Source organism: Haliotis rufescens, unplaced genomic scaffold (assembly GCF_023055435.1).
Source record: "Haliotis rufescens isolate VD_foot unplaced genomic scaffold, xgHalRufe1.0.p SCAF_16, whole genome shotgun sequence".
NCBI classification, from domain to species: Eukaryota; Metazoa; Mollusca; class Gastropoda; order Lepetellida; family Haliotidae; genus Haliotis; species Haliotis rufescens.
Window position 1 is genome coordinate 24460932 of NW_025963846.1, and position 21129 is coordinate 24482060.

General features: G+C 39.5%; 2 protein-coding genes and 1 long non-coding RNA gene across 3 annotated transcripts; all 3 read right to left on the minus strand.

Moving 5' to 3' along the window:
* Nucleotides 1–1568: 1568 nt before the first annotated feature.
* On the minus strand, nucleotides 1569–3337 carry LOC124133809. Its single transcript, XM_046498352.2, has 2 exons — nucleotides 3236–3337; nucleotides 1569–2631 (listed from the first exon to the last, which is right to left on the minus strand). The coding sequence occupies exons 1-2, from the start codon at nucleotides 3280–3282 to the stop codon at nucleotides 2010–2012; spliced, it is 669 nt and encodes a 222-aa protein (XP_046354308.2). The 5' UTR covers nucleotides 3283–3337; the 3' UTR covers nucleotides 1569–2009.
* Nucleotides 3338–3715: 378 nt separating this feature from the next.
* On the minus strand, nucleotides 3716–5871 carry LOC124133816 (fibropellin-1-like). The gene is made up of 3 exons (XM_046498358.2): nucleotides 5574–5871; nucleotides 4322–4469; nucleotides 3716–3938 (listed from the first exon to the last, which is right to left on the minus strand). The coding sequence occupies exons 1-3, from the start codon at nucleotides 5869–5871 to the stop codon at nucleotides 3716–3718; spliced, it is 669 nt and encodes a 222-aa protein (XP_046354314.2).
* Nucleotides 5872–8404: 2533 nt separating this feature from the next.
* LOC125381017 lies at nucleotides 8405–10230 on the minus strand. The gene is made up of 3 exons (XR_007221601.1): nucleotides 10101–10230; nucleotides 9382–9533; nucleotides 8405–8534 (listed from the first exon to the last, which is right to left on the minus strand). It is a non-coding gene; the product is annotated as an uncharacterized LOC125381017 (long non-coding RNA).
* Nucleotides 10231–21129: the final 10899 nt, after the last annotated feature.

A 21129-nucleotide genomic window follows, 5' to 3' on the forward strand; every position in this document is an offset into this window, starting at 1 on the left:
TACGTGACGCAAATAGAACGACATCACTAAAGTATAAACTCTGCTGCAGAGATGACTTGGAAGTTTTGGTTACCAAGAAGCACATATGTATCCACTTTGAACATTGTAAAGGCTAATTAAAGACTAAGCATATAAGTATATTTATTCCAAGAACGATATCTTTACAGTGATATATATGGATGCGTCCTCGATCAAGTCTATGGACTTTAGTGGTCACTGGACTGCCTTAAAAGGTGTATCAAAGGCCTGACTCACGGCGTTTTACATGTTTTATCTGTTAGTTTCGGATCTGTTGTGTTGTGGAAATACAGTGACAAAGCGAAGTTAGTAAATGATATTTTGCAGCCAGCAATGTCATGGCGGCATGTAAACAATCCGCTATCAGGGATACAGTGAGATACAATCGGTCTGCTCACATATTAAAACGAACCTGTCTTCATTGTAGTCGGCTTTTACAACAAACATGGAAGATTGGTGACGTTTCACCGTACCTCAATGGGTATGGATATGGCAATCTATTATATCATACATTGATTGAGAAATATTTGTGTAGTTACGCCAAAATATTAGCTAAGACATTTTTTAAACAGTTCCATCCTCACATTGAATGACCAAGCCACACATAGTTGATCAATGTGTTTTTTATGAAGTGGGAAATTGACTCAAGTCTTGGTTTGGGTTTGGCGCCATTTCATTCATATTACAGAAATCTCATTTTGTTATCTGGAACGATTACTCAGCTACTCTAATGTCAACAAGCGCGAGTTCTCATTTGTATTAATGTCGATTGTTTCGAGAATATTATTCAAGGAAATAGAAATCTTATAAAATTATTTACAATGCATGTATGGACGACAATTGTCTGCATGTATTATCAGTTATTCTTTGTCTAGTAATCGCTGCATGCGCCTTGTGTTTCATGCCTAACCTCTCTTCAAAAGTTGACATGTGGAGTAGCACAAGTCTCGTGAATAACTTGACAGTGAATAAACAAAACTTAGAGATTATTCTTTTTGCAAACTTGAGTGAGTGAGTGAGTGAGTAAGTATGGTTTGACGCCGCTTTTAGCAATATTCCAGCAATATCACGGCGGGGGACACCAGAAATGGGCTTCACACATTGTACCCATGTCGGGAATCGAACCCGGGTCTTCGGCGTGACGAGCGAACGCTTTAACCACTAGGCTACCCGACCGCCCTTTGCAAACTTGAACTTGCTGCTAGTCTATAATGATTAAGACACACCTGCATATATCTGATACGATATGTACATCATGTAATTGATCCCTATTTACTAACTAGACTCCATATCTATCTGGATAAGTAAATATAAGAAAATTATCAGTATTTATAAATGGCTGAGTGAGGTCGGAGCGAGTTGGGTTTACATCGCCTTAAACAATATTCCATCCAAAACAAGTGAGAGATCGAACACAGGCCTTTGGCGTGACGAGCTGGCCCTTTCACAACAGACTACCCCCACGGACCCAGGTTTGCGTTCATGTTTTCGTGTCCCACATTCATTACATCAAACGCAAACAGATTCTACATATTGTGTGATTATCATGGGATTAGAACCCGGTCAGCCGCCGTGCAAGTCAATGATTCAACCACTGAGCTATCAACCGCTTCTGACACACTCGGATAGTTGCGATGACAGTGCGGTGTTGGCATTCCGGTCTTCTATCAGTCTCATGGCAGAGATGCTTTTAATGTCTTACATTGTCTATAGTATATTAGATCAGAATGGCATCAAACGCAGTGTTCATTTTAACTATAATTAACGTTAAGAGCTGATTTAGCAAAGAGAAGTATGTCAAATATACATAAAACGTCAACCTCAGAGAGAATAACCAGTCTAGCCTAACAGAAATTCGGCGTATGACCAAATTACTGGCGAAAAAATATATGAATGGATCACTGAAAGTCCACTGACACCAGGTGATAACGATACACATGTCCTTTCGTTATTCTTATTAGTTGACAATACATCGTCTGGGGCAACTAAAACTACATGTTTAAAACAACAACATCGACATAAGGGTCTTCCTCTGAGATGTTCTCAACATTAGTGTCATCGGTGAGAGTGCTGTCTGTATCCTCTTCCTCACAACGATCGAGCGGTTCATGGTTGATGGTCTGACGCAGATGGAGCACATCAAAAAGCAGATGTGCAGCGACATGATGGCGAGCTTCGAATGTCGCTTCGTCATGAAGACCCGTGTTGACAGATTCCAAAACGCTTGCACCACGTAGACTCCGCAGGTCAAGGGTCATATCTCCAGTTCCGTTGTGGATATTTGATGTGGCATGGCGGTGAGTATCGAGTGGTGTTATGTCACCATGACGCGCGTTGTCATCTGGAGAAACGCTTGCAGCCTCTTGGCTCCACGGGACAAGGGTCATATCTCCAGTTGCTCCGTGGATGTTTGATGCGTCATCACAGTGTGTGTCGAGTGCCCCTTCATCTACGTCATGGAAGTGAAGACATGGGTTACCATCTGGAGATACATTTGCACCCTGAAGACTTCCTGTAATTGTACCAGGTCTGTTTGGGTTCCTGTTGCGTGGCACATCCATCCCAAATGAGTCGATTTGATCGTTTTCGTCTTCTATGCATTGTGACGTGTCTCTTGAAATTGGAAAATTAACAGTTGTTCACTTCAATGCTTGATAAAACAAAAACGAATTCTTTTCGAATGTTATTAGTGCCCAGAGCATTATAATAAATCATATAAGTTTTATGTGCCCGCTTAACGAGTCTATAAAGTTCAGGGCTACACATATCTACAACATAGCTATGAAATCATTTTTAAAACCCCAAAGCGCGCTCCCTGTATCGGTATATATCAATACGATGCAAGAGAACAATATCTTCACATTTATGAAACTTTACTGGTTACATGGGTTGACAATTCTCTTAGCCGTGTCCCACGTGTTGGGTGTTGGGGGCCTGATGAATCGTGTCAGAAACAGAAAATTGTTTCAGGCTTACAAATAAATATCTCTAAAAGGAGGAGCCGAGCAGTGTATTCAGGACATCCAACATCGTGAGCAACCATCTTTTGTATGTAAAACCTGAGGTTAAACTATATTCTTTCAAAACAATCCCAGTTCAAATGGACGGTGCATGATATGTCTTGAGGGATCAGCTCGATTGTATTAAGAGGTCTGATTGACACCTCTCTTTGTACAACGCAATAAGTTAATCAATTGGTATGTCATGTACCACTTACGATCTTCTTTTCCAGATGCCAAAAGCCATCAGAGGGAGTACAATCATTAGGACAAGTCCTAAAGGCAGTAGAACGACCAACACATACTGGTCGGTGTCCCAACTGTCATGTGGTCTCTGAAATACGCATGTATTGACCTGTAGTAATCTAAACTGATCTAATCAAAGAAAGTGTTACGACATTAACTTGCATATCAAATAAGAATAGTGTACCCGAGAATAAAATTGATTTATGATTTCAAATGTTACTTTAAGAGGCGGCTAAATAGATTGGGTGTTCAGGATCCGTGACAAGACCGATTGATGGTCATTGTATCTCATGTGTGTTGATTCCTGCCCATGTCGTAAATCACTGGATTGTCTGGTCCAGCCTCGACAAGTTCAGACCTATGGCTGGAATACTTCTTAGTGTGGCGTCACACAACAACAAAACAAACGAATATACGTCCTTACAAAAGGCAATACATTTTGTGTTATTTTGTTATATAGACGTTAACAAGGCATCGACAACAACCTCTGTTGGCATCGTGTAGTTTACCTTCGCCGTCGACTTCTCTTCTTGTCGGGGAGAGTACAACGGAAGAGGCAGATATTCATTGAGGACTTCATCACGGTTGGATTCGAAGATCACATTTACTGAAGCACTGTCCAGAAAGGCGCCGTTCTCCAAAGCTGAATAGAGTTGTACGTACGTTGTAGTATAACTGAAATATATATTCAAAACAAACTTAGTTGAGATCGTGACATTCATTGCAGGACTGAATACTCAAATTCTAAAGTCAAGTAGGCCCCTATTTGTCATACTGGTATAGCAGCATCCTGTTTGTCACTCGGGGGCACGGGTAGCCCAGTCGTTTAAGGCACCGCAGTTCTCACTGAAGAGTTGCTTCCTTGGGGTAAGCCAAGACCTATGATCATGAATTCGAATCCCTGTTCGCCCCGATTTGTCAGCACCATGACCTGCATCACTTGTGCTTTCCTTCCACATTGCGCTGACATGCCATGATATAACTGGAATACTGTTGGCGATATATCCAACTCACTCATGCAGTCATTCACATACACTCATTCACTGTCTATCACTCACTTGCATTCTGTTTGTGTATTTGTTGTAAACGTGACATCCACTTTTCCTGGAATTTCCCCAAGTTCTGCAATGAGTCTGTTCAAGCCATCAGTCAGGTCACCTCTGTTTGTGTGATCAATCTCTCCCAGGAGCGTGATGTTGACAGTGTCTGAATACAAAGAACATGAGGTTTTTAGGAATAATTATAATGTCATCCAAAGCCTGTATGAAATAATTATTGAAAATGAAGTCTTTGGCTATTTTATCCATTCAAATGTGTTACTTTATTATTAGACAATTCATGATGACGAAATAGTCATTTAAAGAAAAACGTGATTAAGCAAAAATAGCATAATTAATCGCCATGAAATCCTCTTTGTCCTTAATTCCATTTTAGTTTTGATAGAACAAGAAATGCCTTTACTTTGGTCTCAAAATGTGTGGATCAGATCCTCATCAACAATCGTTATATCAAACAATGTACACAGTCATCTGACTCAATACGTTGGCTCGATACACTGTCCAGAAGGAAAACCAAAAACCATGTAACCTGTGTCTTGTCTGACGGCATCTCCATTTCCTGTTATGTGGCAGTTCATATCGTTACTTTGTTGCTGATGTTAGTTAGTGGTACATTGATTGAGGCGTTCGTATAATATTGACCTTGGTAGTGACCTTGATAAAGAGTGACCTCCCTTTGATGTTAATGGTCAACCTCCATCCCAGCGCGTGACGCCTTCGCTGCTATCACATTGTTGAGTTTTCAGCTGTGGGGAGCTTGCCTTCTTCCTTGTTTTACATTTGTTGATGTACGGCATTATTCAAGTCTCGCGAATTCTCTAGAAGGAAGTGGGACACAGGTGGCCCAGTCGTCTAAGGCGCCGCGATTCAATGTGCAGAGTTGCGTCTCTTTGGCAGGCCAGAAACCTATGAATGTGGGTTCGAATCCCGGTTCACCCCGATTATGCTTCTAGGTTTGTCAGCACCATACCTGTGCTCGTGGGTTTCGCCGAAGTAGTAAACGTCTTAGACCTGCATCAATTCAGGCTTTTCCCCCACATTAAGCTGACACGCCGAGACATAACTGGAATACTGTTAAAAACGGCGTTAAACCCACCTCACTCACTCACTATAGAAGGCAGCTGTGCTTGTATAAGTGTGAGACGAGGGCGTCAACCTACTTGCCTATTCTGCCTGTTTGCTGGATTCTGGAATGCAGCACGGGACTCACTCAAGACATTCATATTAACATCTAAGACAACATCACACCTACCCACACTTTGGCTGCATCTTTTCCCCACCCATGCAAAATCACAATCACACTTGAACCCATTTGCCGTCAAGTGGTCCGGTGTACAAGTCCCTCTGTAACAGGGGGCGCTGGCACAGAAATTAACCATCTCTTCGCATCTCTCTCCAGTCCACTCAACTGAGCATGCGCAGTTGAAGCCTGTTTCGTTTCCGTCGCATGTTCCTCCATTCAGACACGGCTTCAGTGCACACTGGTTGGTGATGTTTTCACATCGTCTTCCTGAACAAAGTTGAAGTATACAGCGAATAACAAGCAGCATATGATATGGGGCTTAACGTCGCGTTCTTCCTCTTGAGCGTTACTACCCGTGAAGATCCGGGGTAGATGGATCTTCAGCAACCCATGCTTGCCGTAACAGGCGACTATTCTTGTCGTAGGGGGCGACTAACGGGATTGGGTGGTCAGACTCGCTGACGTGGTTGATGCATGCCATCGATACCAATTGCGTGGATCGATGCTCATGGGGTCAATCACTGGATTGTCTGGTCCAGACTCGATTATTTACAGACCGCTGGAATATTGCTGAGTGTGGCGTTAAACAACAAACCAAACAACCAAATGTTGAGTTACAGCCGGTGTTTCAAGCATTTATACCTTGTATTGAAACGCTAAATAAATTTGACAAATTGCTTGCACATATGAATCTGTGTGCCCGCGTTTGTGTGTGCTTGGTTACTTGGTTTGTGTGTGTGCATGTGTGAGGACTCATATTTTAGAAAATGGGGGAGCACTTAACAAATTCGAGAACCAAATTAATCCATTTATTGTTACTTTTTGTTTTGTGTGTTTAATACTTCCACTCGATTACTATAAATGTGCGTTGATAGGGGAGGTTGTATTGTTGAGGGGGTGGGGAGTACGGAACCTTGCACTCCCCACCCCATCTCTGCCCGCGTATCGAGAGTTTAGGCCTTTGTAGAAACTATGTATTACTGCCATACCATTGAGGGGGACACGAATTTCACATATTGTTACCATAGAGAAGCAAAAATGCCATGTGGTCTGTTTCTCTTGGGAATCCAAATGTAGATTAATATCAGATAAAGTCTACTCACCTTTGATCCCCACGAAACAAATGCACTCAAACCTTCCGGGTGTATTTGTACAAATGCCTCCATGTTGACACATGTTAATTTCTGTGCATTCGTCGATGTCCTGATCGCAGTTGTCGCCCTCCCAACCTGCAGTTGTATTAATGAAATGAAGCATCACTGGGCGATACCCTGTTAATCGGGACACCGTAAGTTCCACAACCCACTAAATGATCAGTGTGACATGAATGTCTAAACATGAATCAATAATCCTGAATGAACTAATCCGACCGAACGGGTCTCATTGTACAGTGAACTACGGTTATAACGAACTCAAAGGGACCAATATGTTTTGTTCGTTATAACCGGAGTTCATTATTAGCGTTTGAACTAAAGCATACCGCAAATGCCCGGGACCAAAAACAACGGTTCGTTATATCCGTGACGTGTTCGTCATAAACGTAGTTTATTTTACGTTGGAACCACTCTAATGCGAAAGGGTCATAATACAACTTCTTTGATCGGCATTTAGAAGTTGGAGTACTAAGGAATGACAAGAATTTATGGATGAACAATTAAGAGCAACGTTTCGGTGTAGGCTCTAACACCGTTACCAAGCAAATGAACACAATTAAAGCCACGGGGAAACCATCATCCAGTCACAAGCTAGAACAATCAGGAGCAGCGTACCACATTCCATGCAATTGTAGACAAGCTTACATAGGAGAAACATCTATGCCCCTCAAAACCCGAATAAAAGAACATCAAAGCTCAGTCTTCAAAGATGACTCTAAATCAGCTCTATCAGATCACATCCGTGACAACCCAAGCCACAAATTCAGTGGGAGAGAGTCACAACCCTCGCCACCAACCTCAAAGACTTCAAGATCAGGAAACTACAAGAAGCCATCAACATATAAAAACTCCAGCCGTCAATCAACCGTGACCAAGTCTATTACATACCCCCGGCGTACCATCAACTCATCAAAGACTCCAATCAGCCATAATCCCATTGTTTATATTACAAGCTTCATCCTTTGTTTATGTCACTGACTTCACCGATGATTGTCATTACTAATAAAAAAACACTACAGGTAACTGCCCATACTGAAAACAACTAGAAACCCCAGAACACGCACTCATCCACTGCACACATTACCTCACACATCGAACCGCATTACAAACCACCCTCAATCTAAACAAGGCTCTCACTCTAGAAGCAATACTTAACCCACAAAATAAACTAGAAAACTTCAAGGCCTTAGGCGTATTCTTAATCAAAACGGAACTAATAAAACGCATCTAAAAACACTATAATCTACCAAATCAAAATCACATAAACAAACAAACATCCACCATACCCAGCTCCCTTAGTTCTACTCCCAAACCCCATCGGCATCTATTCCAAATCTCAAAATTCCCAAAATTTATATAAGCAACCCCTCTTGGGTTGCAGACACCACTTTCGCCCCTTTCGGAAACACATTAAATGGCCTGGCCGGGCCCGTGTGCGAAATACGCATCAGTCGGAAAGCGCACATTAAATCTCCAAAGTAAGTACTGTAAATAACTTGCTTGATAATAGTGTTAGAACCAACACCGAAACGTCGCTCTTAATTGTAATAAAGAAGTTGTTCATCGATTAATTCTTGTCCTTGCTTGTCATAATACAAGACAAACACAATCGCACTTTCTTTTGAAAATTAATGTATAATGCAGTAACAAACTCAACATTGACATCAACCTTCTGAACATACCTTCAAAGCACACTTTTGCTCCTGTGTGTGCGTGGCACGTGTAGTGACTCGGGTCAGTGGTTGCCTTGCAATATTTCTCACACACTGACCCGTACCAGTCCGGGTCGCAGTAGGCACGGACCTGAATCTGTAACCTGAAATTATAATTCAATCCAAACATTTCAGTTTGTCATATTGTTCTCTCATCTTGCTGTGCAAATTCATATGAATGAAACACTTTGATTTAGGTGCCTCATCATATAATCACTGCCACAATTGCTTCAATTTGTCTGAAAGGGTTATGGCTCGGGGTTATGGTCGAAAGGGGTAATGCAATATTGTTCCACAACCTGGTTCAACAAATTTGGTAAGGGGAGGTAAGTTGAATTATTCAGAAAATGATCGAAGTAAATGGTGACAAATTTATGACGGCAACTCGGAGGAGGTCATGGGTAAACCTGTGTTCTGTCGTACTAGAGATAGCGTGGTGTGCAACTAAGCTTAATAGCTTCATTTGGATTCACCTGGTGCAGGTAACGTCTGAAACAAGCCAAGCATTTCATCAACATCCCTCAGATCAGCCAGCACTTCAATGTTTATTGCACCAGCAACTCGACTGAAATATTTCAGACATAAACGTTTCCCATTCACACCATCTTTTCTTTGTAACAATCCACCCTTCACCATCAATGAATCTGCGTCACTAAACAGTCAAGATTAAAACCGCTCCTGTCACAGAATTATCTCTGTGCCAATGACTAGCCTCTTTATGTTGTAACATGAGCCAAACATCATTATAAATAAACCTTGGGTGCTAATCAAATGGCCCTGAGGTTTAGATGCATCAGTCAGATCAACATTATGCTGATGCTGGACCGACCAAAACCCAAACAGTATCCTTGAATAGACAACATAGGAAATTATTCGCTCTGTTCAAAGTTTAGTTCTGGCCCCTTAACTAATTCTATTGTATCATCCCAGTCATGTCTTAGTCTGACTCACTTTGTCCTTCCCCACACTGTGTATGGGTTGTACACGGCTGTCTGTTCTGAAGCATTGGCCCGGATGTTGATCCGTTTGGAGAGTGTGTCCATGTGGTCGTCACTGGAGGTGTCATCATTGTCATACACCTGCACCGTTATTTCTATTGAGGTCTGGAGAAATCAACATGTATATGCTTAGTTTGTTGTTTAACACTACAGACAGCAATAATCTAGCTTAGCTAAAAAAAATTGCTCTTACTTAATGAGTGCGTGAGTTATATGTTTAACGCCGATTTTAACAGTATTCCATCTATATGACGGCGTGTCAGCTTAATGTGGGAGGAAAGCCCTAAGTAATGCAGGTCTCAGACATTTACCACTTCGGTGAAACCAACGAGCACGGTCATGGTGCTGACAAACCTAGAAATATTATAGGGGCGAACCAAGCGACGTAACTTTGCACAGCGAATTGCGGCGCCTTAGACGACAAGGCCACCCGTGCCCCCTTATTGCTTAATCATTCACTTAATACATGTATTGTCTTTCTTCTAAATATGTACAATGACGCTGGCAGACATTGAGCCTAATCTATGACATGGCATGGCGAGACCTGTGTCTGTTAGTTTTACTATCATCATTCACAGAACAGTATAAGGATTCTTATATGTGGCTTGAAGATTTACAATAAAAGCTGACTTGAGTGTATTTTACCACGGAGTGTAATTTAAATTAAATTACCGGTACTGCTTTGGGCACTTGTATGATGAAAGGATTTGCTGTTCCTTGAATGCTGCTTCCAAAGTGGATTATGTTGTGGTTATCTATGTAGTTTGTGGTCCTCTTGTAAAGAGAGCATGACTGTCTTCCGTCTGGGCTGGAATAACATAATATTGTTATATGATGCTGTCAAATCAACAGGTAACATAACTATACATTGGACGTAAAGCATTTTCCCCTCCTACATATTTTAAACCGAGTTGGTATTAAAGGCGTAAATTCACTTTATTATCTAACTAAATCAAGTGAAATGCACTTAAAAATGGCCTCAAAATAGTTTCAAGTCCAGAAACACGTGACAAACATAATCAAGGTGATTCTATTACTAATACACGGTGATTCTTGATTCATGAGGAGGAAGGAAATACCTAAACTATTTTCACAGAAGAATCAGAAAGACAACATTAAAATAACCTTTGAGTGATGTACTTAACCTGATATATTAATGGTAACAGGGGTCCGGGTCATTTATTTACATGAGATACAATAGCCTACAAATAGAACACTGTCCCTAAATTAACATGTCTCACTCGTATAGTTTGTCAATAAATATATAAAAAGTACCTACCCATCAATGCACCAGATAAACATTGGATCACATTTATCAATACACAAAGAACAAGCTTCATTGTCGCAACATTGTCCACTCATTCCACGGTACTTACCCATCAATGCACAGGGTAAACTTTGGGTCACATTTATCATTGCACCAATTGGTGAGATCACTGTCACAACAATGCCTGCTGATTTCCATCCCATCTGACCAGTAACTGATGAACCGAATGTCCAGTTTGCCGTCAGTCTTCACATGCTGTTACGGTATTAATATACGATTCAGACATTTGTATATAGTAGAAAGTAATATCATCTTGAATGTGATATAATAACGTTGACATGAAGAATGTCGAATAAAGTTCGAATTTCTTTCAGTTTCAATTGCCTCCAAAGAATTCAAAATGATTGTGTTCAATCCACATACATCGTAAATCGTGTATCTGTTTTTGGTAACAGGTGCTCGCCTATTCTTAAACATGTTATAGTGTTGACTGCTGGTCATGACACGTTTCCCTATGGGACAATGTTGCGTTTATCCATACTTGCATTTAGTCATATAAGGCAAGTTTACGATGCAAATAAGTTTTGATCACGATTAGAATGCAACCATATACGTAAGTGTGATATGTAATATACAAAGTCTAGTTTTTAATGCTGTAGGGAATATTTCCATACCCATACATATTTTATTCTCACAGGCACTATGTTTAATACGGTGTTACCTCATGACACTTCAGAACGAGCTCTTTCATATGAACTGAGGTGATTTATTATATCAGCTTATATCTGTTAGCTTGCTTGGTCAACAGGAGGCAAGGTGCCTGGGGTGGCCCAAACGTTTAAGGCGGCGCAATACGCTGTGCAACGTTTCGCCCTCATGTCAAATTCTTGTGATCGTGGTTTCGAATCCAATACTCGCCATGATATGTACCCATTTTTTGTCAGTACCATATCCGTGCTCATTGGTTTCATTTTAACCATTTTGCTAAAATATGTAACTAGGAGGACAAATGGCAGTCTGTGAAAATGAGGGAAGTCCTCAGAGAGAAAGGAGTTGGTATAGCCAACGACCTGACCAACACACAGAGACAGGAATTACTTAGACTTAGAGCCGAGAATCCAAATACCAGGTATTTAAAATCAAATTAAAATTAAAAGGAAACAAAATTGTTGAGGTTGATAAGGAGGAGAATATATAGATAGAGCACAACCGAACACCTCGCGACCCACACAAGAACGTTGACACTGGTGTTGAACATCAACGACGATATACAACTGGATCACGACGACTGACCAGATTCAACTCCCGCCCGTCCGGCAGGGGACATACCAGGAATGGGGCCAGGGTCATGTTAGAGACAGCACCCGAGATTATATGACTCTTCCTGGTGCCATAAAAACAGACACTTGTGATAAATATGAGGACTTGTTTTTGAATTTTATATTTTTGGTATATTTCCGGTATTTCACAAAAGTTAACAGAAACTGACTTCTTGAACTAACAAAAGTGGTTCGACGTAGTTGGAATAACTGGAACATGGACTAACAGTTTTGACCTACAATATGCTTTCCCAGATCATAAAGTTATTACTAAGGATGCGGATAAAATATCAAACAGTGGAAGACATTCGGGTAGGATATTAGTATTGATAAAAGACAGTTTTCCAAATATGTAAAAATGGTACAAAATAACATAAAACACTATTTAGTCTTGATTCTGATTTATTATATTCATGTTTGTATGTCCACCCGGAAGGTTCAACCTGGTATAACAAACTTGGCTTGTATTGCAAAAATGGAATAACAATGTTTCAAGATAGACTTATAGACATACTATCTAATCTCCCGAATGTATACTACTCAAAAGAAGTTAAAGAACACCCAATTCTTTCATATTACTATAGTTAATCTCACATGCCAAGACAGATTAGCTATAGTAATATGAAAGAATCGGGTGTTCTTTAACTTCTTTTGAGTAGTATATATATAGTTTGTGTAGCGGAGATTTTAATGCTCGTACAGGCACCAAATCCGATTCTGTAAGGACGACATAATTGACCGCACTGAAAGTCAAAATCACTCCATATGGGATTTCCTTCTTGATTTTTTTAACGTCCAGCGATTCTCAGCTGACAAAACTGTAAATGTCTGTTAGATCTATGTTCAGTGTTACATGTTCATATTATGAACGGACGACGTGGCACAGATTCCCAAGTGGGAGATTATATGTTTATATGTGCAAATGGCGCAAGTGTAATTCGTTATGTTATTGCCTCATCATCGCTTTTCGAGTACACGAGTGATTTTACGATACCGTCACGTACTGAATCGGCACATCTTCCGCTCACATTGAAATTACGCTTGCCTCACATGGACCGACAGTTATCCGATGAAAGTAAATGTGATAGGTCGTTTAAGTTTGTATGGGATTATGACAAACAAGAGCTCTTTCGACAAAACTTTTTAACAGATAGTGTTCCAAACTTACTCAATAAATCTGTCGAAAAAGCGTTTAACAATATTGATAGCAGCGTAGAATATCGTAGAAGTGATATATTTGGCTGGTGCCGATATGAAACGACAAGTCCGTAATGTAAAATCAGATGTTGTTGTTAATAAATGGTTGACGCTGAGTGTGAGAGATTGAAAAAGGTAAGATGCAAACTTTTAAATAGGTTTAGAAAACAGAGCGACACTAATTCGCTTGATGAGTACAATTGCATAAGAAATAAGTATAATGCTGTGTGTAGACAAATGAGAGATACATTTTATAAACAGGAACAACAATGTTTGGGGAAAAAAGCATATATGATTCTAAAAGATTCTGGTCTATCCTCAAAAGTTTAAATAAAAAGCATGCATCTAGAAATAATATTACCACCAATGATTGGTACCAACACTTTACAAATCTTTTTTGTCATACCCCACCATTGAAGACGCAAAGCCTACAGTACCAGATAGATCCGCTCGATATGATACAAACAAAAATGTTACCGAGGATATTCCTGATTCTCCAATAACGAGGGATGAGATTTTAGACAGCATATATAATCTTAAAAGAATTAATATTTAATTTGATATTAGAAAAAAAAAATGGACATTTTCCAAATTCATGGTCGATTGGTATTATCATCCCAATCCATAAACAAGGTGATATAAATAACGTGAATAATTACAGAGGTATTAACCTTTTAAGCATATTCAGTAAGATAGTTACATCTATTGTTAACAAGAGATTAGTGTTCTGAGGGTATGCTCGGAATCGCGAAAAGATCACTAGAGATATTGATGGTGGCTGGACATGCAGGATACATCATTTCCAGTGTATGCAGGCACCTCGTCTTTGTTTCACTCGGTATTTGAAACTTTGATATACAAGGCTACGGCCACCAAGCCATTCACAGGTGCATATGTCTATTTACAATGAAGTTGTTTGGCGTTCCCAGTATTATATACTATCACTGATTACTTGTAAACTGGTCACTGCAAGTGCATTAATTATTTAAATTTCAGTGAACTGGGTTTATTCACATGCTAGTTTTCATAGATTCAAGCTTAGTTAGAATCCTTGTTTATCTGGTTTAACTGGTCTTCCAACTGGTGACATTTTAGTGATAGATGAAGTTTAATACCTTTGGACTACATGTAACATGGCTGGTTTTACGAGGTGCTTGACTGCCTCAGCAGTTCATGATCAATTACATTTCTTTTTGGGTAAACAAATCAGTCACGTTTGCAACAATAGATTAATAAGTTGATAAATTTGGACTGCAATTACCGTTTAACAACTTAAGATATAGAGACAGGTAGTTGATATATAACCAAAGTTATGGTCCTGTTCAGACGCTTGACGTTGGAGTAAATGAAGCAACTAATTTGAACATTCCCCGGTAATACTATACGTCAAAAAAGGGGTGTTAAAAAGCTATCAAAGTTTTCTTTTATTGAACACAATATTTGCACTTAAACATAAGTAAGGATAAGATTTATGGATGAACCACTTCTTTATTACAATTAAGAGCGGCGTATCGGTGTAGGTTCTAACACTATTATCAAGCAAGTTTACCAACACCAAAACGTCGCTCTTTAATGTTTTAAAGAAGTTGTTCATCCATAAATCTTATCCTTACTTAGTACTGCAACTTCTACATGCCTATCAAAGAAGTAACGTAAACATATATGTGTAACATATATGTGTATGATCTTCATATGCCACTCTGTGGCCTGAAAAGCAAATAAAGTTGTGTCTTATGACCTCTATTATCCCTGCTGTCGCTATGATAATGTTCAATTTCAGTCTGCCACACCAAGCGTGAATAAGCGTTATACAAGTGTTGATAAACCACAAGCGTTATATACAAGTGTTGGTGAACCACACTGACGCAAGCGTGAAACAAGTGTTGATAAACCACACTGACGCAATTCAGCAAAAACATATTTGGTGTGGGCAAATACCTTGCTTGTAGATATGAAACTTTCTAGTTAATTGTGGATACACTGGGCTACACATACATAACAAAACCCCAAAGACAGATGAATTGGTCCCTTGATATGCAACAAGAAAGAATCTTGTTTACTTCCAGGCCACCCTGATCGTCTTTTACTTCTACTACATGCATGGCTAGAGGCGACATCAAAGGCGCCGCACAGCATTTATTAGACAACAGACCAAACCACCACCCCATCCTGTCGGTAGGGAACATATAATCGGTGCGCACATAACTGTGTCCAGTCTACCGCGGGGTAGATGCGGTGTCAGTGTCGACTGATTTCGTGATAGTTGTGAAAAAAGATCGTTGTATATCGTATTTTTGTGTTACTAACTATCCCCTTATTTGCCAAAAGAAAACGGATATTACCAACAGTTGGTCAGCAAACTGACAGATCCACTGACTGCAACATTCATTATATAAAGTTAACGGTCCTGTTTGTGTGTACTAGACGTAACATTCGAAGGCTAATAAAGTCAATTTTAAGACAGTACAGACTATGAAACCGAAAGATAATATGTCCAGAACGCATCTGTTGTGTATGAGAGGATGTCTAATCCCTGAAATGTTATAACGTTAGATCGCGAGGGCGAAACATTAATGTAGATACACGAGAGTTGGCACACTGGCTGTGTAACACCAAGACATGCGGTTTGAAATCAGTCTCTCACATGAGAGACTAGGTTAATTAAACACAAAATTTTGCTTTCATATAAAGTATTGTGAGAAATGGGGAGCCAATATGCAAGTATTATACGCAATCACACACGGAAGCATATTATAGTTGATATAGTATATGTTTTCATTAATCTGAACACGTGCATATCAACAATAAGCAAATTAACAAGTGCAATAAAAAATCTTTGTTGCATGTTAATGTTTTTTGTTTTTCACTTTGACATAATATATCATCACAGAGTAAGAGAAGTACTTGAAAGTACTAACAACTGTTGTGTACTGAACAGGGAGTTTTTATGATAAAAAACATTGACTATCAATTTCTTCTCTTATTTTCCAATGTAGTTCACTTCAAATTTCTGATCTTTTTCTTAACTGTTAAAAAAACCGCTAACGTGATCACAAGGTAATAGGCCTGTTGAATGTCATCCTGTGAGATCTGTCACATCTGTCACGGATTTGATGCTTTCTACAGGTTCGGCCATTTCCTATTTCCTCCATTTGTTATTGGAAACTTTTAGGAAAATATTTCCTTTCTCCCTTAATCCCATCTTTCATGCACGCAAAATGTCAAACATATACTTAGATAAAATCTTTATATAATCCATACAACAAATAATGTTTATTAATTAAGATATGGACGGTGTAGGGAACAGTCCCTTTGAATATTTATGATTTAACACAAATTTATGTACAATTAGACAGGTTATGATAATATGAATATCACAATTCACCACCACTTGCCAAGTTCACTGAAATGTCAACAGTTGGAAGTTGTTACAGATAAACACGGATTCTTACCAAGTCTGATATTCTTTTACATAGAATGCATGAGTGACTTCTCTCCATCAGAATAACGAACAGGGGAAGAAACGGCTAAAAATCCTGAATATATCCTGTATACATGGTATTAAGTATTTACTATACTCTAATAATAAAATGTTACCTTTGGCAAGCTCCAATACTCAGCAGGAACATTTGGGCAATTGTAAAAATCACAACCCCTAATGTAAAACTGTCCACATGGTCACACCCAGTGATTGTTAAGATAACAAATCCTAGCTACGGTCAGACAACATGACAGTCTATATTCATTTCCACTATCCTCCAATAAATAGTGGGTAATGTCAGAATAACAACATCTGAAAAGATACGTCAAGCCCCCCACTAAACATCCTCTCGTTAACTTTTATGAACAACAACAATACGTTGGGTGTGGGAAAATGTCCAGTATTGAATATCAAGAGAACTATTTTTGTCGTAACGAGTTATGGTTCTTTTCTGAATACCCTTGTGGACCTTCTATTAGAAGAAATATATTTTTGTAGACCTTTCAATTCAAGTGTTTATATGCTACTAACGTTTAAATGTATCTAATTTTACCGTTTCAAAAGGTGTTGAAACATGTTACTGTGTCCAACGTATTTAAATCTATCACACGCTGCGCTTGTTCCAATAACATTCATATATTATCATCATCAATTATAGCTTTTACGTCGACTTAACAGTCTTGTATTTCGTCCACACTCTCTCACTCACTCTCACTCACTCACCCAAAACCCACCCACTCACTCACTCACTCACCCAAAACCCACTCACTCACTCACCAAAAAAACCACCCACTCACTCACTCACTCACCCACCCAAAACCCACTCACTCACTCACTCACTCACTCACTTACCTAAAACAAACTCACTCACTCACTCACTCACCCACTCACCCACCCAAAACCCACTCACTCACTCACTCACTCACTCACCCAAAACCCACTCACTCACCCACCCAAAACCCACTCACTCACTCACTCACTCACTCACTCACTCACTCAACAAAAACCCACTCACTCACCCACCCAAAACCCACTCACTCACTCACCCAAAACCCACTCACTCACCCACCCAAAACCCACTCACTCACTCACTCACCCATAAACCACTCACTCACCCACCCAAAACCCACTCACTCATTCACTCACTCACTCACTCACTCACCCAAAACCCACTCACCCAAAACCCACTCACTCACCCACCCAAAACCCACTCACTCACTCACTCACTCATACGTAATCATACGTCATCATGCTGAATATCAATTCTTTATAACCGGTAACTGTCACACCTGATTTATTTGTCTGAATGGAACGTCTGAAAACAACGGGTTAACCGTTACACAGTAATTCGGGGTGATGTTTTTTGTGCTACAGAATCAAAGGACCGTTGTGCTACATGGATATATAAGATGTTACGATGATGTGTCATTCCTTAATTAGTACGATGTATAGTATAAGTATTTATCATATAATGGGCAGGTTTCTCGGCAGGATAAAGCCAACGGATAAAAACGATATCCGTTGGGGTCATATGCGGATAGAGATGCAAATATCAAAGGTCAAGTAGGACTACTTTTACTGTTTATAAACAAACATGGCGTCGTCCTCGTCATTCGGCGATCGAGTCAAAATTAACCATCGGGAATCTGGATAAACAACAGGGATAATTGCTATCATTATCAAAAGAACAGTCTAATATACTGAAAATCAGTGTCTAACTGTGACGTAGCTAAGGCATTTTATAAGTTTTGGCCACTTTGGAGGTATAAATTTCGAAACAATTTTGCGAGGGCGCGAGGCCCAGCCAAGCGGGATCAGTAGCAATATCTGTGCTTGTAGACCTCTGCGACTTAAAACCTTTTCCACAAATTAAAATAGTTGGATTTGGCCGAAATATGTTTGAATTGTTACCTTGTTTGGTTTTGTCGCTGTGTGTACATCTGACTACACTTCTTAACGTTATGACAGGACAGACCGACTGTCAACAACGTCTGACCGTGCCCGTGACGTCTCATAGACTAGGGTTAGAGTAGCTTCCCTTTGACAAGGGCAGTTACTCTAGCGGACAGACCGATGGATTGCCGCGAAAGGCAATTAAAAACAACTGTTGTTTTGCGTATATGTTGCTTCGCCACTGTATAAGAAACAGATTTCAGTTGGAACTATATTGGCTACTGTCACTGTCCGACTGACACATCACTTACCCTGTGACGTAATAAATATTAATGCGCGCATTCCAGGAAAACTCGCAATGTTTTGGTAATGTTTGTGAGAGAGGGATAGCGATTTTAAAGCACAGAGTTAAAGCATGACATTATATGATAAAGAGGTTATCACGCTTGTGTGTTTGGGGATGGTAAATATCCTGTATTAGGAATAAACACTATGTATTTAGCTCGCCAAGGCTCGCTAAATACAATGTTTATTCCTAATGCAGGATATTTACCATCCCCAAACACACTCGCGTGATAACCTCTATATACACTTAAAACTAGACACATGTTAACGATAATAATGACAGAGAGATGAATAAACGCAGGTCGGGTCAGTATAATTTCATTGCTTAATTATAAGTTGCCATTTTGTAAACAATTTTTGATAAGATGAAAGAAATGATGGTGCAGAAAAAAGACTAGCAATTAACACTACAACCGTGATGCAATCGTGTTACTCAATACAATCCACCAAGAACAATATATAGGGCGCCTTTTTACTATTTATTCCATATTTTATATCAATAATTCATTTATGGGTACCAAAGAATGAATTTATATCACAAATATTATTATTATACCATGAAATGTTTATTGATACCGCAAATCGATTTTTAGATATCAACAACAGAATTTTTCAAATAATGTACTTTATCATCTAAAAAATCGAATAAGGTATGACATCTATAGCCTTCGTCTCCGTGACCTTATGCACATTTTTTAACAGTTCGTGTAGATAGGTACAGTATGTTAACATTTACATATATAGTCATATTCAGTCGAGGTGAGGTGAGGTGAAATGGGGTTTAACGTCGCGTCCAAGATTATTGCACTTATATAGCGACGTGCATGTACGTGTGTGTGTTTGTGTGGCTGCTTGTATTAGTCCGGACTGATGCCGATTTATAGTGCTAGCTCACTGAGATACCATGCCGCAGTTTAACATGAATACCCCACTCAGACACAGTATACTGACTCCGAGCCGACCAGTCCTTGTTTTAGCCCCTTAATGCCGAGCGCCAGACAGGGTAACAACAAGTACCATCTTTTAACGTCTTTTGGTATGACGCGGCCGGGGATCGAACCCCGGACCTTCCGCTCTCCGGGCGGACGCTCTACCACTAGACCACGGAGGCGGTCCCATATTCAGTCGATGTATCTACATATGTGTAAGGGCAAGCTTCTACCCTTTATTTAATCAGTTTTCGGCCTGGCACTGAATGTGGAAAACAGGTTTTAGAATTACATATATATCTTGTTATAATTGTATTTTTATGCGATTTGAATATTTATATTTACTATTGTACTTACGTTTTATATTTACATGTAACCATCTATTACCATTATCGCTTGTTAACTAAACACAATTGACAAATACTCAAAAGCAAATGACTAGTAAACTAATAATGTACGTTGAAAATAATAGATTGTTAATGCCAAAATGATGTATCAAGGATCAAGAAGAAGATAAATTGACAGTAATGCTGGGAAACTATTCAACTAGCCCGTGAAAACAAAAGTGCTTTAGCTCAATGTTTACCTCTCCTGCCGGCCATTATGCAACGGCCATCTTTACACAACCCCGCGCTCACGTCTACAGGTCTCTTCCTGTGGTACGGTAATTAGTAGAACCCTCTCCCTCAAGTGTATCTTCCATGATATAACCTACTCTCATTAATTAAATGCTGCTCTTTTCCAGCGTCACGGCTATGGAGCTGACACAAATAGACCCAACCATCATAAAGTAATTAGGGTCCAATACAAACAATGCCCCGCCAAACCTCATAAACATAATATAGACCCTGATCGGATAACATCAAAAATATTTGTATGGGGCTATAACAAAGCACTTTTTAATAAAGAATAAAAAATAGTAATAAAAAGCTATCCGATCTTGGCCTAAATCATTTTCCTAATATCGCCAATAATTATTGTGCCAAATATGTACTTGCATCTGTCAAGAGTAAAATGTATGATATATTTCGTACACAGTGGAGTGAGGATGTGTGTCAGCCACAAAGTGTAAATGGTACAGGAGGAAACAAATTAAGAATGTATTGTAATTTTAAGTATTATCCAATTTGTGAGTTTTATGTGAGTAATTTTATGCCTCGTTCTTATAGACGAGCAATTGCTAGTTTTAGAAGTGGAACAGCCCCTATAAGGATTGAGAAGGGACGATACGGTTGCACAGTTTTAAATGAGAGATATTGTTCTTCATGTC